Source organism: Zootermopsis nevadensis, unplaced genomic scaffold, assembly GCF_977971745.1.
Source record: "Zootermopsis nevadensis isolate Lab colony 2312 unplaced genomic scaffold, Znev_1.0 Znev_ptg000025l, whole genome shotgun sequence".
In the NCBI taxonomy this organism is placed as follows: Eukaryota; Metazoa; Arthropoda; class Insecta; order Blattodea; family Termopsidae; genus Zootermopsis; species Zootermopsis nevadensis.
In genome coordinates, this window is record NW_028259157.1 from 9820370 (window position 1) to 9846991 (window position 26622).

Genomic DNA, 26622 nt, shown 5'->3' on the forward strand with positions numbered 1-26622 from the left:
AATATACAGCGGACAATCACGACTTCGACATGGACCACGAAAGTTTGTTGTTGATCCTTAGATAACTTAGTCATTTATTAATAATTGTCTTTTATTTAGCAATGCAGTCAGTAGCTCAGACTGTACTGTGTCGAACAGTGGAATGATTAATAAATAAGGAATTGAAAATTATGTACAAGGAAGAGATTGTTGATTTGATTGAGGGTATCACAGAATTTATCCGGAGAAACTCAGAGAAACCACGAAAAATTTCGTGGTAGCCGGGCTTCAGTTCCAGATGAGGACGCGGAACCTTTAGATCAGTGGTCCCCAACCTTTTTGGGCACATTTGAGAGTTTATGAGATCGTGGCGGGCACCAACCAATTAACAAAGCCAAATTTTATTTTCTCTGGATAAATAAGATATGGACACCAAATAATACACAAAACAACACGACGTTTAATTATACAAGAAACCATGCAATCAAAAATACGTAATTTTATAAGTACAATTATTATTACTCAAGTTGGAAGTTAGTGAGATGTTTGTCACTGCATTTCATCTTCCAGTTTTTGAAATTTGGGAGTGTAGGATGATGTTGCTGCTCGCAAACAATCGTGAAGATGGGCGTCAGTAAGTCGAGATCTGTGCTTTGATTTTATAATGTTCATGGTTGAACGGCCTTCATTATTCAGTATAACCTCTTTCCGTATCAACGAGGTACCCAAAAAAAGCCTTGGCGGGCGCCATGGCGCCCGCGGTCACCGCTTTGGGGACCACTGTTGTACATTATTTCGCCCTCACATCTTCGTAACCGTGGTTATCAGAGTGATTATTCTCTTGTCACATTGATGTCACTGTTAGGCCAAAGTTATGACAAAGTCAACACAAGATAGCCCCAATAGTTTGCCAGATAGAGGTCTTTAAAATTCTCAAGGTCATATGTTTCACGCTTATTTCTGCCAAACCGTAAATACCTGATTGACTATACTCATGTCAAAATGAGGTCACGTATAGGTCAAGGTCATATGGAAGCCACGAAAAAATCGGCTCAATAATTTAATAGATACGGGTCTTAAAAATTCTCAAGGTCATATTATCTCCCGATTATTTCTGCCAAACTTTAAATACCTGGTCGACCATACTCATGTCACAATGAGGTCATCTATAGGTCAAATGGAAGTCACGAGAAAATGGGCCCACTAGTTTCCTAGATACGGGTCTTTAAAATTCTCAAGGTCATATATTTTAACGCTTATTTCTGCCAAACCGTGAATACGTGGTTGGCCATGCTCATGTTAAAATGAGGTCACGTACAGGTCAAGGTCATATGGAAGGCTCGACAAAATCGGTCCAATAGTTTCCCAGATAGAGGTCTTTAAAATGCTCAAGGTCATCCATTCTCACGCTTATTTCTGCCATACCGTAAATACCTGGTTGACCATACTCATGTCAAAATGAGGTCACATATAGGTCAACGTCTTATGGAAGTCACGACAAAATCGCTCCGATAGTTTCCCAGATAGAGGTATTTAAAATTCTCAAGGTCATACATTCTCACGCTTATTTCTGCTAAACCTTAAATATCTGGTTGAACATACTCATGTGGAAATGAGGTCACGCATGGGTCATGGTCATATGGAAGGCACCACAAAATCAACTCACTAGTTTCCTAGATACGCGTCTTTAAAATTCTCAAGGTCATATATTTTAATGTTTATTTCCGCCAAACCGTAAATACCTGGTTGACCATACTCATGTAAAAATGAGGTCACGGATAGGCTAAGGTCATGTGAAGACCACAAGATCAAGCAAACTGTATGAGAAATATTTGAAACAAACTTTTCAACGTCATTCGAAATAAAATTATGTCACGCATATACAAGGAGAACTGTAGGAATCTGAGTGACATTGCACACATCATTTAGAGGTCAAATATGTCAAGGTACAAGGTATTTGACGGACACACACACACACCCACACCTATACGATGACAGTAGTACTTCTGGACATATCGGAACAATCACTCCTACATCTATGACCGATATGTACATCTGATAAAATAAGAAAAGACAACACCTCGCCCAAAATTGAAAAAACAAATGGCATGAAACATCACCAAAATGGAATCATATTTGAGTTTTAAGTTCGTAAATATTTTGCACCTGATGATGGTTTTATAAAAACTGAAACATGTTGTGTAAAGGTTGTTCCAAAATGTAAATCGATCAATCGATATGGAACATCAATGATATTTTATTATCTTAATTATAAGAAATTTTAAATATTGTGATAAGACGGAATAAAATAAATAATTGTTTAGAATATTCACAATATGACGCAATTACACTATCTTACGGACATATTATATATTCAGCGCTTAATTTGTGTTGGGATAGATTACATTAATTTTGGTTAGTTTAGGTTGGGTTAGGATAGGTTGGGTTAGGTTAGGTTCGGTTAGGTAAGGTTAGGTTGGGCTAGGTTAGATTTAGTTAGGCTGGGTTAGGTTGGTCTAGGTTAGGTTTAATTAGGCTGGGTTAGGTTAGGTTCGGTTAGGTTAGGTAGGTTTGGTCGAGGTTAGGTTAGGTTAGGTTGTGGTGTGTTCGGTTAGGTTAGGTTGGGTTAGGTTAAGTTAGGTTGTGGTGTGTTCGGTTAGGTTGGGTTAGGTTAGACCGTGTATATTGAACGTTATCCACTTCTTGCCCACGGCGCCACGTTTCGTCCCTCTGATCGGCGTCGGCTACCTAGCATCGTGCCCACAGTAATACAAAGGTTTTGACGCCATTCTTTGGTGTCATTTGATGGCGTCACGACGCTCGGCGTCGGTTTTCTAATTGAGCGATCGCTGTTATCTGGAGACGTCTGATGTCAATTTGGCGCTATTTGAAGGCGTCGGAATATTTGGCGTCGCGACGCAGGGCGTCGAATTTTAAAATTCGTTCTCAATGTTATCCCAACGGTTTGAGACGCACACGAGTGATAGTGTGATATCGTTGCGGCTGATAGCGTCGCGACGCTCGGCGTCGGTTTTGTATTTCAATAACATTTTAGTCTGGAGACTTCTCAGATGTAAATTTGGCGTCTTTTGAAGCCTTCGCGATGGTAGTCGTCGCGACGCCTGGCGTCGATTTCTTAAAGTCGGTCCCAATTGTATCCAAACTGTTCAAGTCGCTCTCCTGAGCACCCGTAATGACGTCGCGGGGAATGGAGTCGCGACGCTCGGCGTCAGAGTTTCACTTTCGTTTGATTAAAGTACAAGGGGAAGGAAAGAAAAAAAGGAGATCAGATGATAGGAGAAGAGATGGTCTTGGGTTAAGTTAGGTTAGTTTGGGTTAGGTTAGGTTAGGTTAGGTTGTGGTGTGTTCGGTTCGGTTAGGTTGGGTTAGGTTAGACCGTGTATATTGAACGTTATCCAGTTTTCGCCCACGGCGCCATGACGTGTTTCGTCCCTGTGGTCGGCGTCGGCTACCTATCGTTCCCACTGTAATACAAAGGGTTTGACGCCATTGTTTGGACGTCACGACGCTCGGCGTCGGTTTTATAATTGAACCCTCGCTGTTATCCGGAGACATCTGATGTGAATTTGGCGCTATATGAAGGCGTCGCGACGCCGGGCGTCGATTTTTAAAATTCGTTCTCAATGTTATCCCAACGGTTTGAGACGCACACGAGTGATAAGGTGATAGCGTTGCGGCTGATAGCGTCGCGACGCTCGGCATCGGTTTTATATTTCAATAACATTTTAGTCTGAAGACTTCTCAGATGTAAATTTGGCGTCTTTTGAAGCCTTCGCGATGGTAGTCGTCGCGACGCCTGGCGTCGATTTCTTAAAGTCCGTCCCAATTGTATCCAAACTGCTCAAGTCGCTCTCCTGAGCACCTGTGATGACGTCGCGGGGAATGGCGTCCCGACGCTCGGCGTCAGTGTTTCACTTTCGTTTGAATAAAGTACAAGCGGAAAGAAAGAAAGGAGATCAGATGATAGGAGAAGAGATGGTATTGGGTTAAGTTAGGTTAGTTTGGGTTAGGTTAGGTTGGGTTAAATTAGACCGTGTATATTGAACGTTAGGTGGAAACAATATTTTTTCCCCGAAACATTTTCTGCCGATGAGTCTACACAGCGTCACAACCCAGAAGCAAAATATCGTCATGAAGCCGAGTAGCTCGGTCGGTATAGTGACTAAGGTACAGGCTGGGAAACTGTGATCACTGATATTTCAGGTTGTCACGGCGACCAATATGAAGATGATTGTTGTATAAGATGTTACGCCGTGTACTTTGATTAAAATTGACCGACGTTTCAGAGGTAGTTACTGGTTCCAACATCAGAGCAAAAATCGTCCTGGTAATGGAGGCAGTAAGCACTTCTGTAGCATCTGTCAGTTTGTGTGAGACTATATAGCGCAACATCCCAGAAGACAGTTTTCATCACGTAACAATTTGGAAGGTGCCAATCGTGCCTTGTCTTGATCGGCTGACAGAAATAATTTTAAATTAACTATCTTATCTTGCAGACCGATCTAGATCAGAACTTAATACGTTTTAAACGTAAGTCTTGGCCGATACAGTCAGGCCCTGACAAGCTGCTGAAGATTTAGCCTTTCTCCAGCCCTCGTACGTTTTCTTGGCGTTATATATTCTTTCAACCAAATGTTATACTATGTTCCCAGTGACATAATAATGTCCGAATGCAATTAAAATACTGACATAATATAAGGTATTTATGGTTTCTTTGTATTTCGGGGAATTTTATGCTGATCCATACTGTGTAAGAGCCGCTGTCTGGGAACACTCTAACTGAATCGCACATCAATTTCTGACTCACGACACCCCTTGTACCGTACGTAATTATTGATTAGTCTACCTCGCGTAGCTTTTCAGCCCTTTGTAGACCCTCCACCCACCAATCTGTCCCTCCGTTACAGCAAAAATCGATTCGTCCGTGTAGTACTCCGTCGTCCTATAAGATTTACCCCAAATTATAGTCATGTGACGTGTCTTCATCTGGAAACAAACGAGAATCATCACGTTAATGTATTATACTTCCTTTTCAGTAGGATTCGGGATCTTCACGGCGGCGGGTAAGAAGATGGCTGTCTTCCGTGTTGTAGTGACGTGTGGTCTGGTAGAAATTCTTGTCGACTGTGTCAGTGACTTCAGTCCGTTTTCATCTTGGACCAAGATTCTGTTCGCTAAGTGACGCTTGTTCTGCCATTTTGGAAGTTTTCAGGCCATTGGTACACCTTTCTTTTTATGTAGATTATTCCGTGTTATGGTAACATTCGCCCGTGAATCTTGGAGACGTTTTCTCCCCCTTACTTAGTGGTCTGCCGAAAGGCACTGGTAGCGATGCTAACACTTGTCGCAGTTGAACGCACTGGCCCAGAACAGACTGAATCACTGGTAATCTGTCGCTATGTGCAAGTCCGTCAGCGAGGAGCAGTGTATGAGTCTATTCCATAACCCAGTAGCCTATTATCTTGCAAATCTTCCTGAGGACAAGTTGTTCCAGAAGTTCAGGGCTCTTCCTTTTGGTCATGTGTATTCTGAAAGAAGTGCACTCCTTATGCAACTGTTAGAAAATTACACCTTCAACATATCTTTAATAAAAATATATCCCAACATCGGTGTAGTACTTATTAACACACTTTCTTTCTTTTAAAGAAATTCCGAGGAATTATTTTTTCTACCTGATGGATGTTAGTAAAGTCAGACTCGTTCAACCAGTTCAAATGCATTCACCTCTGTAGTAAGGACGAAGTTGGCACCTCTGCAATATCATTGTTTAAAAAATATTTCAGGAACAATTACGTATGTTCTGTTAAAGCTGAAACTGAAAACGTTGAATAGCAGGTGGCACCTTTACCGACTGAACACCACTAGCGTTTTATTATTTATGGAGAAAAATATGATGGCAGAACGTATACGTTGCCAACTTTTGCATTGAATTGTGATCTGTATGTTGGTAATCTGTATTGCTGATCAATCAGTCAGTCAATCAGTCAGTCACCCGAAGGCAACTGGAACGTTCTGTGGAGTCAGCTGTAAGTCAATATATTGTATTAAATATTATTGATACGAAGAGTTAGGGAAATTATTTTCTTTAATTAACGTTTTAAACTTACAGTAAAAGCAACGACCTGAATATGGAGAGGAGGTAGAATGATATTGTTAGTTTAAAACCGAAGGACTCGGATGAAAACATGTCATAGTGCCAGTTTGTCTACCACAGATCCAAAATAATAGGTTGAATTGGGTCCACTTTACGAGTTATGTCGAATGAACGGACACTTTCGTACGTTACAAGGAATCTGCGTGGATACCACATCTCATACCATTCGTTACTAACATGAGAAAATAAATTCAACTGTGGTGTAGTTGAATTGGAAACAATATTTAGGTCACTTTAGATTTATTTTACAGAAATTTTTAAAAATTGACGTCAATTTTAATAAATTGTTTCGGAATATATGTAATTTACTAACAATCATGAGTTGATATAATTGCGTCATATTGTGAATTAAAATTTGTTTATTCGTGTTTTTTCCGTCTAATCACAATTGTATATAAATAAAATTATACATAAGATATTAAAATATTAAAATATCATATGTAAATGGTATTTTAATATCTTATGTATAATTTTATTTATATACAATTCTGATTAGACGGAAAAAACACAAATAATTAAATATCAATCATGAATAGAATGTGTATCAAGTCAGGATAAATAAATGAGATAGAAGAATAGGTGTACTACACCATCTTGGGCTTTAAATAGACGTTGCTTTGGAAGACATTTGCCCTCGTAATTATTAGTTAACGTACAAACTGTGCAGATTCTCCATTACCTGTGTTGCCACTGTATAGAAATGGTAATGAACAGTGCTCAAACATTGGGTCGACAAGATGTTATGCTTATAGCGATAACATAAATAAAAATAAACATTATATTTACCATGCGTATTGGAATTAAGTTAGTCTTTGAGAGAAGTGTGTTAAATATGCAATCTGTTTTCGACCAAAGCTTCTGGAAAATAATCTGCCCATTCTAAGAAAATGTTTAAAAATGTTGGCTTAAAGTAAAATAGGGCTTAAGTGCGATTAAATGTTTTCTCGCTATAATCTGTTAAGAAATGCATAAAACTGTGGAAATTTATATAAAACTAGACGATTGGTGGTGGTTAATAAAAATGATTAATACTTAAGCAAAACATCTTTATTTTTATTTAATCTTGAATATTTTTCAGTATAAACTAAAAGTGACCCGATTAAAGAATATTTAGTAGGATTTGAGGTTTTCACGGCCGTAATTACGAAAATTCCTTTCTTCTGTGTTGTAACGCTATGTAGTCTGGGAGAAATTTACCAGCGTTTCAGAGGTCCTTGCTGCCTCCATCATCAGGACGATGAGCCACTCATCGCTCAGAAGCCAGCCGTTTAAGAAAATATTTTTTTCACATCAATAAATATGTCTTAGGCTTATGTATAATAAAATAACAATATATATTCACTGTTACGGTTATTAGTTCTGCATGTATTTGTAGGACCATTTGCACCACATGTAAGATTGATTATCCAATACAAATTAATTTCGCAGCGAAGTGACTTTCTGTGAGTGCAAATTACTTAAATAATTTTTTCCGCTCACCTAAAAGTATATTTTATCCTGAAGGAAGGATATTGCAACTTCAACTGCAGAGACATTCAAGTTAAGTTGCCGTACAGGATTAAAATAAAATTAACCAATAATGACAGAAATTACGTTTTAAATGTTATGCCTTTATATAAATATGAAATAGATGTATATTTATATCAAGTGAGATAATATTTAATATGCTTAATTTTTCTTAGAAGCTGTGTAAAATCATATTTTACGTATCTGTGTGATACAGCCATGTCAATCACCAGAGCTGTGTCTACGGTGACGCAATTTCATGTGCTGTGTGCTTTGGTTAGTATTGCCTTACAGCCGCAGACAACCTATTAAACGGTGGTACACACACATACTTTAATAACATGTGCATCATGTAATTTATGGATTATTTTATAGGAAATGAACTTGTTTCAGAAAACACAATGAACAATAAGAGGATCCCTGAACTTCTCACGGAATTGTCTCAGCGGAAGATCTGCGGTATAATAATCCTCCGGGGTTTGTCATGGACAAAGAAACTGCGTTGCTGTGAAGGACTTCATATGAGAGACAGATTGATTGTGTTTCAGTCCGTGATGAGGAAGTGTTTTCAGCTGCGGGATTTGCTGACATCAATGCCGGATTTAGTGTTCGGGATGCTTATCGAGAACACCTTCAAAGCCATTATCGTCATTATCGCTACCTACCATATCCCACTTCACTGCAGACTTGTTAACGTGACTTTTCGACGCCAGTACGAAGAAGTTTGTCTCTATATGCTCAGATGTGTATATCTGCCTTACATAAAGGAGTGTAACTTCAGAGAAATCCGGTCCGAATTCATACAGCAATTACTGTCAAAATCGCTTCAAAGAAATCCAGATATTACTCGTCTCATTCTTTCGCCGCAATCAAGTCTTGAAGTCACGGAGAATGTCGTCAGTAACCTTAACAGACTAAGACTGCTTCAAGAATTCAAATTTGAATTTCGTTGCTCTAACGATATAGTGATCGAATTAGTTAAACATTGCACATTACTTAAGATACTTAATGTCCAATCTTCTGTGTTAGTTACCAATCATTGTTTCAAATATTTAATAAATCTGAAGAATTTGGAGAAACTCTATGTTGGAGGAACTGCGATGTCCGATATTTGTTATGCAATGGTCCTTTCAAATTTGCCACGAATTGAGAATTTTTCTTGGCGTGGTTGTGTTGAGTCTGTGTTAAAACACAGTAAAAAAGATTGTTTTCCTTCAGTACGTGAATTTAATGGTAAAGTTAAAGATGCATCCTTATTAGCACAAAAGTGTCCACGTATCAAACAATTGTCGATCAATTTAGATACTGTAAATTTGTCCGATCTGGCACTACTGACTGATGTAGTTACGTTGGAATTAGAGCACTGTGATTTTAACATTAACAATGTGACTATCTTATTGGAAAGTATGGGTACTAGACTTACAAAATTAGATTTTTTTGGGGTCGAAAATATCGATTTTAGACAAATAGTTCGTTGCTGTTCTGTATTAAGGATACTCTCCTTTAGATACTGCCGAGTAGTACTGTCAAGATTCTTATTCTTTAATCGGGAATTGCCACATTTTAAAAGCGTCAAGGAAATAACACTCAACAGCAACCCAGATTTCAAACATTTCCACTTATACCTGAATCATTATGTAAATTTGGAAAATTTTCATGCTCAGTGGGTTGCAGATTTAGATGATGTGACTTTTGCTAATATTTTAAATACCGGTGGTTTTAGAAAACTCTCTGAAATTATTATCCATGATTGTGGAATCCTTACTTTACGGACGGCTATGTTGTTGATAGAGAAGTGTGACAATTTGTGTGTTCTGGGGAATCTAAATGGTTGGCCTGATATGAAGTTAATTGATAAGACAACACTCTTTGATTATGTAAGGAGAAATAACCTTGCACTAAAGGTAAAGTTATTATAATTTGACGTTAAATTTAAAGTCTTGATAACAGAAATTATATTTTTAGTGAAGGGTTCCCTCGTTTATATCTACAAATTAATATTTTAATGTTTTTACAATTATTATAATATAAAGCATATACTCATAAACTAGTTTTACTTAAAAATTAAATGACGAATTATGTATGTGGTGTAATATTAAATAAATTTTACGTAGAATTTTAATTAACTTTCTGTTTACTTTTATAATTTCCGATCCAGTGGTGAAATCCTCTGAAGATATCAACGAATAGTGTGGTTTGAAAAAAATATAGTTTATTATTTAATTAAACTGGCGGCCACCAGCTCTGCAGCAAGTAATTTGTAAATGTTTGCAGGCGACGGTACAAGCCAAACTACATGGAAAGAATACGGGACCGCGTAATTAAACAGTAGTTTATTGTAGTCAAGAAAACAATTTCCCTCCCAAGAATCGGAAGTATCATTGCTATTTATAACTAACTAACTAGGTGGCTGAGGTGTATGTATGAAAGTTGTGACTAATAACAATCTACTACTACAATATAGCGAAATTACTCCCGTGATATGTAACCAATTGTGAACGAGACGTAATTAGACGTGTCATTATGTGAAGATTTATGAGAAGACTTTAGGATATTTTGTTACATTTGTGTTATTGGAATTTAATTTCGAGGTAAATGTACTTCGGATATGTTGGTAATGGCAGGTAATGTTATACGTCATTCACAGTGTCTGTCTGTTGCTTAGCAGATGGGACGTTGCTGTTCTCTGTCCTGGTAAGTCGTTTGGACGTGAGTTTTTCGTACAAAATAAATAATTTTTAAATCTGCTAATAGTAAAGTACGTATGTATAGTACAGTGTGTAGTCACTCATTTTAATTGCGATGAGATTTAATTGGAAATAATATTTGGGCACCATTGAGAATCATATAGCGTTAAGTAACCACGGAAATACATTAAGTTTCATAAATTGTTACCGAATATACACGATTTCATAGTCATCAGTCAAGAGAAGTAAATTATTTAGAAAGATAGGTAAAATAAACTCGCTTGGGCTTAAGTAGACATTCCTTTGAAGCACAATTGACTTCATGGTAATTTGTTACATACTAACTGTACACATAACCCCACTTTTAGAGGACCTTGCTAAAACAGAATGAGGCTAAATCCATAAATTGTGTTAAGTAAACTGCATAATTATGTACAAAGAAGCCTTTGGACTGTCACAGTTTATATGAAATAAAAAATTGTACTAAATGCCATTTAATATTATCTTTTATTAATCTATGAAATTAAAAGAATCATTCTATAATTTGCCCTCTAAGGACTTTTAAGTGGCTCTTGGTACTTGACGCATAGAATATTAAACGAAGTATTCTTTGTCTTTGCCTGTTAGCTTTAATCATGTTATAGTACTTTAGTACATATTAGTGACTCGAATGAAATAATTTATTCAAATTAATAATAAATACATTTAGGCATATGTTTAATCGACAAATTTAACTAAATATGTGTCTGATGAAATAAGGAAGTTTGTTCACATTAAACACTCCTTAGGTTGCGTAGTCATTTACAGAGCTACATTCAACACGTGTGTTTATTACATATTTAAATGTATGTGTGAGCAAATTTCTTAAATAATGTTAAGTTTCAAGCGCTTTCGAAACTGTCTCTCTACTTAGGTGCTAACTACATGCATCCATTGATCAGCGCATCACACATACCTGCCCAACCATCAGTCTCTCACCATTCTAAATAAAAACTTCGAAAACTACATTTATCATGAAGTTTGCATGAAGGATTTTGAGACACTGAGATAGGGTAACATATACAATTGAAATAGATACCTGATAACAGGATATTTTTTAAAAGTTTATTCCGTTTTATATGCAATAAATAGGTATTTATTTTAAGTAAATTATGGATACTTTCTTCCAGTACCTCATGAGCTGGATTGTTCCCACGGACTATGTGGAATTAGATATTACTGATCAATATGGTTTATCTGTGTGACACAACAAGGCTGTGTGTCAACGGTGGCGCACTTCTCATCTATTCTGTGTGCACTGATTACTATTATCTTACATCTTCGGCCAACTTGCTAAATAGTGGAGCACACAAATTGCACTTAAGTAAATAATGTTCATCGTATAATTTCTGTTCTATAGGGCATGAACTAGCTCCAACAACCATAATGAGTAAGAAGAGAAACCCTGTGTGTCTGAAGGAATTAATTCAACACGAGATCTGCACCATGATAAACCGCCCATTTGTGACATGGATTTATAAACTGTACTCTTCTGAAGAACTTGGGTGGAGACAGAGACTGCCTGTGTTTCAGCTCGTGCTTAAACAGTGCGTTGAATTGAAAGAATATCTGATGTCGCTGCCGGAGTCAGCCTGCAAGCTTCTGATGGAAAAGATCTTCAAAACTGTCTCCGCTATTATTGCATCGTACCACTTAGCACTTTGCTCCCGACTTGGAGCCTTGGCTTGCAGACTTCAGTATGAAGAAGTCTGTCTCTACATGCTCAGAGTCGTCTTCCTTCCATGCATAAAAGAGTGTAACATCAGGGATATCCAAAATGTATTCGTACAGGAGTTAGTGTCGCAGTCGCTTCATACGAATCCAAATATCACTCGTTTGATTCTTCCACATATTCCAACTACTAAAGTCGTAAGGTCTGTTTTCAGTAGTTTTGAAAGTCTGGCAGTGTTGCAAGAATTCTCTTTTGAATTTAGTTGTACTGCAGATATAGTTATAGAGTTGGGAAAACATTGCAAATTACTCAAGGTACTTGACATCACCGGTTCTAAACTTGTTAATGATGAATGTGTCCAATATCTTCTGAATATGCGAAACTTGGAGAAACTGTATGTCTCAGAAACTAAAATTTCTGAGACGTGTTATGCTGTGCTTATTTCAAGTTTGCCACGAATTCAAAACATAACTTGGTTAGGCCCAGTTGAATGCATCTTAAAAAACATTAGAAAAAAACGCCTTCCTAAAGTAAATGAGTTTCTTGGTGTAATATCAGACGTACCCTTAGTGAGAAAATTATGCCCACATATCAAAAAATTGAGTGTCTGTTTACAGACCAAGAAGAGTTTGGATCTGATACACCTGACTGAAATAGTTTCTTTGGAATTCACGTCTAGCGATTATTATATTCACAACCTGAGGATCATAATTGAATGTATGGGCATTAGACTTACAAAATTAGACTTCGCAGCTGTCAGAAATGTTGATATTACTCACATAATTAGTTGTTGTTCCGTTTTGAAGATTCTTAACTTAGCACTCTGTGAAATTGTGATATCAGAAAATTTTACGTTCGCTCCCGAATTACCGCATTTTAAGAGTGTCCAGGAAATCACATTTGTACGTAACTCAGGTTTCGAGTATTTCCTCAAATTCCTCCACCTCTATGTTAATCTGGAATTGTTCCATGCAGAGGGCGTTAGAGAAATACAAGATATGTGTGTGTCTGCAATTCTAAAAGCCGGTGGCTTTAGAAAGCTCTCTAAAATTCTTCTTGGTTTTTGTGGACTCCTCACACTGCAGACAGCTATGATGCTGATAGAGAACTGTGACAATTTGTGTCTTATAGGGAAACTCGACACTTGGTCCGGTGTCAATGGTAATGACAGAATTATACTGCTTGATTTCGTGAGGACAAATAACCTTGCGCATGCTTTAGTCTTAAAATGATTTGACGTTGTATGTTAAGTTTATGTGCCGGAAAATTAATTTTATACTTTGAAGTATCCTCTTTTACATTTAAGAATAAATATTTTAATGCTTCACAATTTGTATAATCGTAGGAGTGCAACTTAGAAAATAGTACAATTTTATAATTCAATGACCATTGTAAATGTGACATAACAGTATATGAGATATTTTTCAGTAAAGTTTTAATCACCTTTCTGATTTGTTCGATGTTTTCCTGGTGAAATTCTAGTGTAATAGCTTGTAAATACTTGAGATTCATAAAACTTAGATAATTTCTTAAGTATCCGAGCGTATATCAGCTTCGAAATAATTAATTTCTCTTAAGTAACTTAGCGCTGGGTAAAATTTATTCTGCAGGAGTAACATACTTATAAACCTAATGCTCTTTTGTGTATTGTAAGGATGTGTGAAATCACATCTATAGGATTTGAGACTTTCGCGGCGAGTACAATCAATAAAATCTTCTCGATCAATCAGCCGCGTTAGCTGGTTACCGTAATAAACCGACGTTTCGATAACAAACTCTGTCCCCATCTTCAGGGTTCTGATGTGACTGGGGACATAGTTTGTTCTCGAAACGTCGGTTTAATACGGTAACCAGCTAACGCGGCTGTTTGCCCGAGAAGATTTTATTGAAATCACATCTACGTACTTTCTCAGTATAAGATGGCACATTTCAATATTTGTTTTACGATGACTATGAACATTTTAACGCGCGGTGATTGAAGTTTCCTGCTTAGCAATCCATACCCTCAATGAAGGCCGCCATTTAAAAGAACACTGGTTTGCAATATCAAGAAATGAAACATTGTAGTCGGTGCACAGAAAAATTGCATTTGTCGATACGTATTATTCATTTTCTTTTGTTATATGAATTCCTCGTGAGGAGGAACAAGAGAATATTTCTTTCGTTATTTGATAAACCTGCGTAAACTGCTAATAATACATAGCATACAAGAAATGTAGCATTTGGCTTGTGAAATGAAAATTCTCGGGACCAAATTTACTGCAAAGATCTTGTCTTCATCTGGATACAGTTACAGAAGCCTTATACGAACCTTTCAATATTACTTTCTGTTGATACCCTGGCTATATACTATTATATTCAGGTCAAGTGCATTACAGAGTAAAAGGGCGAATGTACGATCATTGTCCGCACCAAAAATTTGCTGTGTTTTACACTGGCTCTCATTTCTCTAAATACGACGATCACAAACACCCGGAAATATTGCTGCATGCGTAATTGATGTTAGCGGTATAATGGTCTTGCGTACTAACAAAACTTGGGATTAGTTGATTCGTATTTTAACAACGTTGTCAAAAGCATCACAGATGTCAGTGATGATACTTGGTATCTCGCCGGCGATTTAAACCAGTTTATCTTACGAACACAAATATAATAGAGCGACAGTTGACTCAGGTTGTCTTGTTCTGTTTTAAAGTACTGTGGGACAGTTCAACTGTTCAGATGAGTGAGTGTAGAGGTCTCTGGAGCTTCTGAAGAACGTAAATAAGTGTAGAATGTATAGTTCCAAAAGGAATTAAACGTTTCCTTTTCATAACTCTTCTGTTAAAATATCCGATAGGACTACTTAAACCATCAGGGGAAAAAAAAAACTTTTATTTGTTCGGAATTTTATGAGAAGCGTCGAAGACTGAAGTTCCTAATTATATAATGTTGTTTAATTGTCTTAAAATATTAAAAATGTGTTACAGTATCAGTTTCCCTGTACATCTAAGTACTGTGGTAGTAAGCCCGCAGATCCGTCAGTTGTATTTGAATAAATGAATGCTGCCGTCATTAGATTCATAAAGGGATATTTTTATATGTTCTGAATCCAGATATTTTTTGATTAATTTAACGTTAACAGCCATCCTAATTATTATTAAGTTTTACATTTATTTACGATTACTAGCCATGACCCCCATTGCAACTTACACGAAATTTGTCGTCTTATTATATATAGCAACATCGCAAAATATATAAACAAATGAAACTTGTAGTATCAATAAAATGACTCCATGCATAGTGTTCCATGTCCAATGAACTTATACGGCTATACAATAGGCCGTGGTCAATTCTGTACTTGTATTTAAACATTCATAATTCTCTTATTACAGACTTAAATCAACTTTGTCGTTAGTAATCGTATACACTAGAGACAAGATGGAATATAATAGGTGGTGTTATTGGAGATGACTGCGTGCCTGATACATCTTGTAACTAAGAAAATGTATTACCAATGCGGGACAAATTACTGGTGTTATCCGTAATTATACACATCGTAATATACAGACATGTGATAATACCAGTAAAATTTGTGTAAATTTTTGTTTGTAAAATTTACTTTTCAGGTAAATATATTTCTCGTGTATTGGCAATGGTAAATGTTGTCGTCTTCTCTCATCCACATTTCATAGTGTCAGTCGGTCTCTTGTTGGATGGGACGTTGCAGCTATCTGTTTATGTAAGTTTTATATACATACAACTTTCGTACCTTCATAAATATTCTAAATCTGTTTAACTTAGTGATTAATATGAGTTTTAAGCAATTCATTTTAAATTCAGTGTGGTTTAATTGGAAATAATAATAATAATAAAATCAAATTGCACTAAGTAAGCAAGGAAATTCATGAAGTTGTATAATTTGTTTCGGAATACACACAGTTTCTTAATTATTACGAAGAGGACGTGTACATGAGATGTACATGAGATTGAAGGATAGCTGAAATATACTCGTTTGGGTTTCAAATAGACGACTATTTGTCGCATACAAACTGTGTAGTCTCTTTGTTATCTGTGTTACTACTGTACAGGAATCGGGTTGAACACTGTTCGAACAATGGACAAACACTGTGGTCAGTCTCACTGAAATTCAGAAACGAACTTAAGCTACCTACACATGAAGAGAACTGAGCATTTTATGTGCCATGTGTTCAGTGCATCTGCAAACATAAAATTGATTTTAGAGACCTATATTAAACTTAGAATTAGGTTGAAGCCATAATAAGTAAACGGCACAATTTTGTGCAATGAAGCCGTTGAATCACAACAGTTTGAATAAAATAGGCTTAAATGGATTTGAATACTAAAGTAATTAGTCTACGAAAATTTAAAAGAACTTTGCCTTCTAAAAACTGCGAAACTGCTTTTGCTGGCAAATGAAGAAAAGATTTCAACGAAGAATTTTATGATTTAGCATGTCATCTTCAATCATCTTTAGTTTTGTTAATAATTAGAATAAAAGTATTTATTCGAATTAATCATAAATAAATATATGTTTTATATAGAATCAATAATTATGTCTAAACCTATGCAAAATCAAGGAAGTAGGTTTGTTAACATGAAACACTCCTTTGCTACGCAATCGTTTACAGGGCTACTAGTAACACGTGTGTCGACTATACATTAAAATTAATTTTGCGGTCAAATGGGGGAAATTACTTATACGATTAAATTTTCCGCTCTCCTTTAGTGTTGTCTCTGTACTCAGGTGCTAGTTACATGCATACATTGCGTGACACATCACACATATTTCATATTTACCTAGGAAACTCTCTCATCGTTCTCAAACTTCGACAAATTTCACGTTTCATGAAACTTGGCTGAGTATATTGAGAAAGTGTTGTTAGGACATTATGTAGAATTTTAATAGACGGCTGAGGACAGGATTAAAGTTTCGAAGATTAATGCCGTTATATGTAATAAATTAATTAATCTACACGGCAGCTTGTGAACTCTAACGCACTTTATCAATGTGTTAACCGGTTAATATTATTCTACAGCTGCAAACTACTTGCTGAGTAATTTTACAAACAAATTATACTTCAATTAATAATATTTTCTTTTCTATAGGGAAGGAACTTTCTCTAACAAACATGAACAATTGGAGGAACCCTAGACATCTGAAGGAATTATGTGAAGAGAAATTCTGCAGCCTGATATACCGTCCATTTGTAATATGGACTAAAACACTGTCCGTGTCTGAAGCAGTTCAATGGAGAATCAGGCTGATCGTGTTTCAGCTCATGCTTAAACAGTGCGTTGAATTGAAAGAATATCTGATGTCGCTGCCGGAGTTAGCCTGCAAGCTTCTGATGGAAAAGATCTTCAAAACTGTCTCCGCTATTATCGCATCGTACCACTTAGCACTTTGCTCCCGACTTCGAAACTTGGATTGCAGACTTCAGTATGAAGAAGTCTGTCTCTACATGCTCAGAGTCGTCTTCCTTCCATGCATAAAAGAGTGTAACATCAGGGATATCCAAAATGTATTCGTACAGGAGTTAGTGTCGCAGTCGCTTCAAACAAATCCAAATATCACTCGTCTGATTCTTCCACATATTCCAACTACTAAAGTCGAAAATTCTGTTTTGAGTAGTTTTGAAAGTCTGGCAGTGTTGCAAGAATTCAATTCTGAATTTGGTTGCACTAATGATATAGTTATAGAGTTGGGAAAACATTGCAAATTACTCAAGGTACTTGACATCACCGGTTCTAAACTTGTTACTAATGGATGTGTCCAGTATATTCTGAATATGCAAAACTTGGAGAAACTCTATGTCTCAGAAAGTAGCATTTCTGAGACGTGTTATGCTCTGCTTATTTCAAATTTGCCACGAATTCAGAACATAACTTGGAAAGGTCCAGTTGATTTTATATTACGAAAGATTACAAAAATATCTATTCCTTCAGTAAATGAGTTTGTTGGCGCAGTATCAGATGCGTCCTTAGTGAGAAAAGTGTGTCCACATGTCAAATACTTGAGCGTTTGTATACAGACGGGAGATGCTTGGGATCTGGTGAACCTGCCTAACGTAGAGTGGTTGGAATTCACGTCTTGCGATTATAACATCCAAAGCTTGGGGATCGTATTTAAATATCTGGGCAAAAGACTTGTAAAGTTAGATATGGCCGCTGTCAAAAATGTTGATATTACTCAAATTATTAGATATTGTACCGTTTTGGAGATTTTCAACGTTGGCCTTTGTGAAATTGTAATTTCGGAAATTTTTCCACTCACTACCGAATTGCGACATTTTAAGAGCGTCAAGGAAATTGCACTTGTATGCAACCAAAATGTCGTATATTTCCTCAAGATCCTTCACCTCTATGAAAATTTAGAATCTTTCTATGCAGAAGGAGTTGCAGATCTAGAACATAATACTTTATCTGAAATTATAAATGCTGGTGGCTTTAGAAAACTTTCTAAAATACGCCTTTGTTTCTGTGGACTTCTCACTTTGCAGACGGCTTTGTTGCTGATCGGGAGGTGTGGAAATCTGCTTGTAATAGGGAACTTAAGTGCTTGGTACGGAGTCAGTGTTGATGATCAGAACTGCCTGTTTGATTTTGTTCTGACAAATAACCTTGCATTATCTGTAGTTTGAAAATAATTTGAAATTAATTTTAAACTGAAGAGTGTCGTATTTTACGTTTATGAGTTAATATTTTAAATGTACCGCAATTTGTATAATCGCACAAGTGTAGTTTGATACATAACGAAATATAAAAATATTTTGCAGTGAATTTTTAATTATCTCTCTAGTTTCTTCGACGTTTCCCGATAAGGTGGTGGATTTTTGTGAAGTAAGTAAAGTATACTGGGGATTTATAAAAGCAGATAATTATTTAATTAACCGAGAGACCATCAGGTTCAGAGTAAATACTCTTTCTTAAGTAATTTACTGTTGCGTAGAATTTGTGTGCCAGGAATAACATAGAAACCTGATGTTCTTTTTATTTCGCGTAAGGATTTGTAAATTCACGTCTCAGTATGATCTTAATGATAGAATCGCTACAATGTTATGACCAATGTAAGATTAATGGCGACTGAATTGAATGCAATCGAAAGGTAAATATTGGCAGCAGGAAGATTGTTTTTAGATTGGACTTTATAAATACTTCCTTTTTTATAAGGTGATTATTTTAATGTTTTCATGCAATCGCAACTAAGAATTTCCTCACCGAAACGCCCATGAAATTTATCGATTTATCGATCCATGAACTAAATATAGAAGGAAAGCTATTAGAAGAAAACACGTTTGTAGTGTCAACAAGTACAGCAATTGTAATCTGTGTGCGTCTGAAATACGATAAGTTTGGAACATGGAAATCTTCTGTTTTGAAGATTATTATGCTTATGTATCGGGCATGTTAAACGGGTTCATGTTTATGTAGGATTTGGATAGTGACGGAGTAAAACACCGGTAAATTATTTTGTGGCACAATCCTTATCAAAAACCTTCACGATAGAATATATTCTGTTCACATTCGAAATGCAAACCTTTACAATCAAGTACGGTGTGTGACGCAGTCCAGACAGAATCCTGACGTACGTACTTCGCCAAGCATTGCAGCCATGGACACGTTTCGGTGCTTAACTAATGGAAGCTGGTGTTATAATTATCTCGTAAAGTAATGACAATTAGGATTAGAAGTTTCTTAGATTCTAAAATTCTGTTTCTCCAGCAAGCGTTATAATATTGCGTAATATTTATTACTGTTGAGTGTAAGGTTTAGAAAAGAGGTTATCGAGACCTATTTCATGAAAGTGGTCGAGAAGAACTCTGTGAAACCGTCACAAATCTCAATTAGGATAGTTGGTAACGCGGCCGAGTTTTAAACTGTGTGCCTTCCAAATATAAGTTTCCTTCGTATATTTTGAACTACTGTCCTAACAATTCAACATTTTTGATGAGTGAGTGTAGAAGTCGCTGGAGTTCATTTGATCGCCGGACTGAATTCTGACGAAATTTAAGTAAAGGTAAAATTCATCGGCTATTAAAAAAAAAAAAAAATCATCGGCTAAAAAAAAAAAAAACTTTTGAACTAATGTTTTCATATTGAAAGACTGTTGTTAGAATTGTGGGATAAAACTTCCTAATTATTGAAGAGAAAAATAGAAACAAATTACTTTCATCTGTGATAATTACTCAAGACTCAAGTTTCCATTTTGATATTATTGTAATTCGTATTTGTTAAGGATGTTACAGTTTTATTACAGTATTTTAGGTGTTGCACAAGTAAGCAAGCATTTAAACCGCTTACTTGGGAATGAATTGAGTGCTTCTGACGTCACACTAAATTGTCTACAGAGAAATATTTACCTCCGTTAGAAAAGAGAAGACAGACTTTTATTTCGAACCATTTCAGCAAACTTTAAAACACAACGTAATTTAGACTAGTTAGTGTAATATTAAGGTCTATACCGTTTTATAAGTTGATCTAAAAATAAATGTGATATCCGTCATATTTGTTATGACTGACGTAGACTTATACTATAATGTATACAACACTGTGTTATCAATCTTTTATATAATTTTCGTTGATCAACCTCTTAAATATGTTCCTACATTAAGGGCAATAATTTATGAAATTCCCACTGAAAATAAGTATCTGTGTTACAAGAAATTCGCGGATTACGAACTGGTTATATTTTTATTTCAAGCCGAAGTTCTAATAAAGCTACGTTTATTTAATTACTGTACATCACCGTAATGTTTGTGTTGTATTATTTATGTAGTGTTAGTTTAGAATTCATATAGTCAACACACTGTAAGTTATAAATTATAAATTAATAATTGAAAGTGTTAAATGTACTGATGTAAAATGAAGTAAGAATTGACGCGAAGTGAAGTGAACTTTTCTCAGTTCCTTTAGGTGTGTAACCAAACTATTCTATTGGTACATGCAAACTAGGACGGAGTCTAATACAAATTTTTGCCTTATGAATTTGCCTATAATTTGTTTTTCCAATAGAATAGGCTGTAATTCACATAGTTAACCTCATTACAAGTTATTTGCATTTTAATGGTGATATTTAAGTAAAAAACACGGCATTATAGGCTATTATGGGGTCATGTTACTTCTTGCGATGATGTGGTGTGCTGGATTATGTGTAATGGGTATCGTTCTCTTTAGTATTTTCATGAATCACTGTTCACGTCTGAGATTTTGTCTCCTGAAAAGTTACTTACGGGGTGATACAGTAACTCACGGCCGCTTATTTGCTTAAGCTTCGATACCAGAGAATAGTCTTATTTAAGCTGTTTGGATGGCTGAATACATTAAGACTAATAAGAATCTGCTGCCATTATGAAACGAAATTAAAAGCTACTCTATACGACACGTAAAAGTGTCTATTAGACACTTAACACTTTTGTAACCATTTTGAAATCTGTTGCTATCTTCTGAGAGAGAAAATGTTGGGTCCCAACGAAAATACTGTACATTGTATTTAGACATAATGTACAGATTTGTGGAAACATTTTATTACGATTTGGTATATTCTTATCGCTGAAATTTAATTTCGTGGTAAATATGTTTCTGATACATTGGCAATGCCAGGTGATGTCATTTGTCATACGTCGTTCACAGTGCCAGTCTGTTGCTCTCTTGCTTGTTAGATGGGCCGTTGCAGTTCTCAAACCTGGTAAGTCGATTGGGTGTGAAGATTTTGTGAAGTGTAAAGAATTTGTAAGATTGCTATTTGTTAAAATTAAATAACACGATATGAAATCGTTCGTTCATTATACGATGTGATTGAATTGTACATAATATTCAGGCTACTTCAGAATTATATAGGATTAAATATCCAACGAACTGCATGAAGTTTCATAAATTGTTTCGGATTAAATAATACAATTGGTAATCAAGAGAAAGGAACGTTTAGAAGATGAGAAGTAAATGAGATAGAAGAATAGCTTAAATACACTCGCGTTCTCTTTAAATGGACATTGCTTTAGAGCACATCTGCCTTCGTAATTATTTCTTACATACAATCTGCGTAGCTTCTTCTATACCTGTGTTACCGCTGTGTAGGGATCGGCCAACCCTGCTATCAGCCTCGTTGTACAGCAAAACGAACATCATGTTCCATCCCCAGTTAAGGTGATGACATGAATAGAAATGAGGATTGAATCAATGAAGTGTGTTAGATGCAACTGAATTCAAGATAAATATGTTAAATATACAATCAGCCAGAGATTCGCGGAATTACTTCGGTATTCCTAATAAATAAAATGATGTTGAACAGTGATATTTCATATATTTATTTTTACAGTCCATACACAAACGTTGAAATTTATTGATGTTGTTAAGATTATATAATATTAAAACATTTTGTTGTATAAAATATTATATTTGGCGCTCTTAATCGTAAATACGATTTTACATTATATTTTTTAGCGCTTTTATTAAAAAAATATATATAATGTAAAATCGTATGTACGATTAAGAGCGCCAAATATAATATTTTATACAACAAAATGTTTTAATATTATATAATCTTAACAACATCAATAAATGTAAGACTTGAGGTTCTCACAGCGGTGAGTATGAAGATATCCGTCTTCTGGGTTATTGCGCTGTGTAGTCTGGTCGATGTTAACCAACGTTTCAGAGGTCATACTGCCTCCGTCATCAGGGCGATCGCAACAACCCAGAAGACAGAAATCTTCATATTCATCGCCCTGATGATGGAGGCAGTATGACCTCTGAAACGTTGGTTAACATCGACCAGACTACACAGCGCAATAACCCAGAAGACGGATATCTTCAACATCAATAAACTTCAACGTTTGTGTATGGACTGTAAAAATAAATATATTTAATCAAACACAAACATGACGCATTTAAGTTACAAAGTGATATTTTAGTTAAGTAAAATGTTGTCGTACAGTAATTGTTTTAAAATATACGAAATTACCTAATGCCACGTAGGTTTACGCCTGGATGTAATTAATAAATGTGCCCAGATTGTATCCAATCTATTAAAGAGGCCTCTTAACATGACATTTCTTGGCTCTATATTCGTTGTAGGGCCACTTGCAAAGTATTCAGAATCCAGTATCCACGCTGAAGTTGATATCTAAGTTCTCTAGACATCGACAAATGGCTGAAATACGGTGGCAAGTCCATTTTAAGATGCATTATATGATTAGAATACAGTTGACCACTGATGACAAGAATTAAGCTTTATAAATCTATACCGTTATGTATAAAACAAGCGGTTGTTTTTAGTAACTTATATACAGTCTGTTATAAGTATTTAATGTGCTAAATCATGTTTAGGAACTGCACAGAACACGATTTTAAGCATGTGCATTAAGTTTTTGTGAATCAGTAGTGGAGTTGTTCGACTGCGATGCACTTTCACCTGCTCTCTGTGTTTTGGTTAGTGTTATCTAACACTTGCAGACAATATGTTAATAAGTACTCACCGATGTTGGGATATATTTTTATTAAGGACATGTTGAGGGTGTAATTTTCTAACAGTTGCATAAGGAGTGCACTTCTTTCAGAATACACAATGACCAAAAGGAAGAGCCCTGAACTTCTGGAACAACTTGTCCTCAGGAAGATTTGCAAGATAATAGGCTACTGGGTTATGGAATGGACTCATACACTGCTCCTCGCTGACGGACTTGCACATAGCGACAGATTACCAGTGATTCAGTCTGTTCTGGGCCAGTGCGTTCAACTGCGACAAGTGTTAGCATCGCTACCAGTGCCTTTCGGCAGACCACTAAGTGTACAAGCCGTTGAAATTGTTGCCATCATTATGAAGGCGTACAATATCGCAGATCGCTTCCGCCATGGTAGACCTGTGACGACTTGCCGGCGTCGATATGAAGAAGTTTGTCTCTTTATAATTAATACAATGTGGCTTCCTTGCGTAGTAGAGTGTAATGTCAATAACGTCGCATGTACATTCGTTCAGGAATTACTGTCGAAATTGCTTAAATATTATCCAAATATCACTCATTTGGTTCTTCCACATGAAAAGAATATTGAAATGTCTCGGTATGTTTTGAGTAATCTTCGCAGGCTGACAGAGTTGCTAGATTTAAAATTTCAGTTCGTATGCACGACAGAAATTGTGATCGAGTTGGGAAAACATTGCAAATTGCTCAGATCACTCGACATCGCTGAATCCAAATCAGTTACCGATGACTGTGTCGAGTATTTAATGAATCTGCAGAGTTTAGAGGTACTCAGGATTAATGGAACGAGCATTTCGGAGGCATGTTATGCTCTGATCCTTTCAAGTTTGCCACGAGTCCAGAATATAACTTGGTGGGATTCTGTTGAACGCATATTACAAAAGGTTACAAAAGAATGTCTGCCTTCAGTAAATGACTTTCTTGGTACAGTTTCAGACTCATCCTTCTTGGCAAAAATGTGTCCACGTATCAAGCGCTTATCAATCAGGTTACTGAATGGCAATTCTTTGGAACTAAGTCGCCTAACTGATGTAAAGTTTTTGGGTTTCGTAAAATGCGATTATAATATTAACATATTGAGCATTGTGGTTGAAAATATTGGTTTTAGACTTACATATTTAGAAATGTTCTGGGTCGAAAATATTATTTTTAGTCAAATATTTACGTGCTGCACTGTTTTAAAGAAACTTGTGCTCAGATTTTCTGAAGTTATACTGCACGATAATGAAATATTTTCTCCGGAATTGCCACATTTTAAAAGCGTGGCAGAAATAATACTTCTGAGCAACACAGGTTTGAATAATTTTCGTAAACACCTGCACCATTATGTTAATTTGAAAATTTTACGTGCCTCGTGGTTTGAAGCACTGGAAGATGATACTGTGTCTGAAATTCTAAATGCCGGCGGCTTTAAAAAACTCTCATGTATTCTTCTCGGTTTTTGTGGACCCCTCACTTTGCAGACGGCTAATTTACTGATAACGAGGTGCGACGATTTGAGTGTTATCGGGAATCTCAACACTTGGTCTGGTGTCAGTGAAGAAGATAAGAGTGCACTGTTTGATTTTGTGAATAGAAATAACCTGGAACTAACTGTAATATTGGATTAATATGTCAATTACTTTAACAATTTTATACAGAAAATCAATTTCACGGTGAGGAATACTATTTTTTATATTCCCGGATAAATATTTTAATAATTTATGATCGGTATAATATCACGGGGTACGTCAGACAGTATTTGTACGTGAAAAATGAAGTTACTGTTTTGTATATGACAATGATAAACAAATGAAATAAACTGCCACGTTTTAATAAGTTTCCTGGTTTAGTATTTTCTTGCTTAGTGGTGGATTGTTGTAAACACTGCAAATAATACTAATTGGAAAGGATTCAAAGGAAATTTATAGCTCTATGTTACGCTAGATTCTTTAATGGCGTTTGTGCCTATAATTATGATGATATATTAGTCAGATTAAATTTCTTATCGTTACATTTAAGGAGGAGGCTTTTGGACGCTCTTTTCCTCGTGAATGGTTTTAAAGGCAAAATTATTTGCTCATCTGTTTTTGATACAGCTAGTCTATGCATACCTACTAGGTCTATCAGAGACTACTCTACCTTTACTGTACAACGTAATTTCAAGGCCAGTCCTTCTGCCAGATGTGTTTCTGCTGCCAATGCAGTCTGCAGGAACATCGACATCTTTAACAAAGATTGCATTTTGCTTACTGAGGTCAGTCAGCTTTTTAAACAATAATTATTGTTTACTTAGTATCACATTTTATTATGTATGTTTTTTGTCCAATATTAAACTGTTTTTAGTATAATTATTATTTTACTTATCTATAACATTTAGTTTTTTACTTATGAGTTATTTTGCAATAAATCAACATTGTACATTTATGTTTTCAGTTCTTTGTTTATTTGCTTTTGTATTGTAATGCTTGTATTGTTGTTAGTGCTAGGCTGTTATTGGCCTTTTTGGCTGTTGTCAAGCACTTTAATAAATGAATTGAACTGAATTGAATTGAATAACACAAAGTATCATCTTCATAACGAATACTGTGCAATACATAATTTGCTATTGGTAAATATTATTTCATAAAGAATAAGGTAAAAGTTATATATCATCTGCTCCTTCTATGCAGCTAAGAAATTTTAAGTTCACATCTAGGTGTTAAAATAGAGCACATGATAGGGACATTAGTCAGAAAACACAGAAGGAAGAGATCAATAATTATATACAACTTTTCATTGAAAAATGGAGCGTAATAAAATGTCACAGTATTATTTAGGCGATAACTTATTAATTCAGTGCATACAATAAAACAAAATTCTGTAATAAGTTGAAACAGTAGTCCACTGAAATGGCTAACTTCTGCAAATTGACTTATGTTTCCCGACGTTATATATGTATACAGCCACTATTTTTTAGCATTATGATGACGGCAGCAATCACCTCTGAAACGTCAATAAACTTCTAACAAAATACACGGCAGAATAACCAAAACACAGTAAACTTCATGTATTAAGTTCCTCGATATGCTAATCTGCTACTGAAAATGAAACATGTTGAACATT

The 26622-nt window shown here is 35.8% G+C and overlaps 2 protein-coding genes across 5 annotated transcripts in view; both read left to right on the top strand.

Annotated features, from left to right (window-relative positions):
- LOC110835594 (uncharacterized) overlaps positions 1-25429 on the top strand; it is a 192935-nt gene extending 167506 nt beyond the window's left edge. The window contains exons 1-2 of one of the 2 annotated variants that reach the window (XM_022075948.2): positions 21647-21746; positions 23617-25429. In XM_022075948.2, the coding sequence (XP_021931640.2) occupies positions 21665-21746; positions 23617-25148 (1614 nt within the window). In that variant the 5' untranslated portion in view covers positions 21647-21664 and the 3' untranslated portion in view covers positions 25149-25429. Of the gene's footprint in view, positions 1-21646; positions 21747-23616 lie in introns of those variants that run through there. The other variant, XM_087356057.1, reaches the window with a different exon arrangement.
- On the top strand, positions 5931-18841 carry LOC110835590 (uncharacterized). 3 transcript variants are annotated; one of them, XR_015537109.1, is made up of 5 exons: positions 5931-6026; positions 8054-10354; positions 11747-12260; positions 15667-15779; positions 17168-18841. XR_015537109.1 is itself a non-coding variant. In XM_087356058.1 (3 exons), the coding sequence occupies exons 1-3, from the start codon at positions 10288-10290 to the stop codon at positions 17211-17213; spliced, it is 627 nt and encodes a 208-aa protein (XP_087212184.1). In that variant the 5' UTR covers positions 10273-10287; the 3' UTR covers positions 17214-18841. The 3 variants fall into 3 exon arrangements, 1 of the variants encoding a protein (XP_087212184.1); XR_015537110.1 differs by lacking the exon at positions 5931-6026 and having other exon boundaries at positions 10273-10354; XM_087356058.1 differs by lacking the exons at positions 5931-6026; positions 15667-15779 and having other exon boundaries at positions 10273-10354.
- Positions 25430-26622: the final 1193 nt, after the last annotated feature.

Coding starts and splice junctions, on each gene's coding strand:
- LOC110835590 (XM_087356058.1), top strand. CDS start 10,288: ATGTTATACGTCATTCACAGTGTCTGTCTGTTGCTTAGCAGATGGGAC. Junction 10,355..11,746: donor CGTTGCTGTTCTCTGTCCTG/GTAAGTCGTTTG, acceptor TCTGTTCTATAG/GGCATGAACTAGCTCCAACA. Junction 12,261..17,167: donor CCAACTACTAAAGTCGTAAG/GTCTGTTTTCAG, acceptor TCTTTTCTATAG/GGAAGGAACTTTCTCTAACA.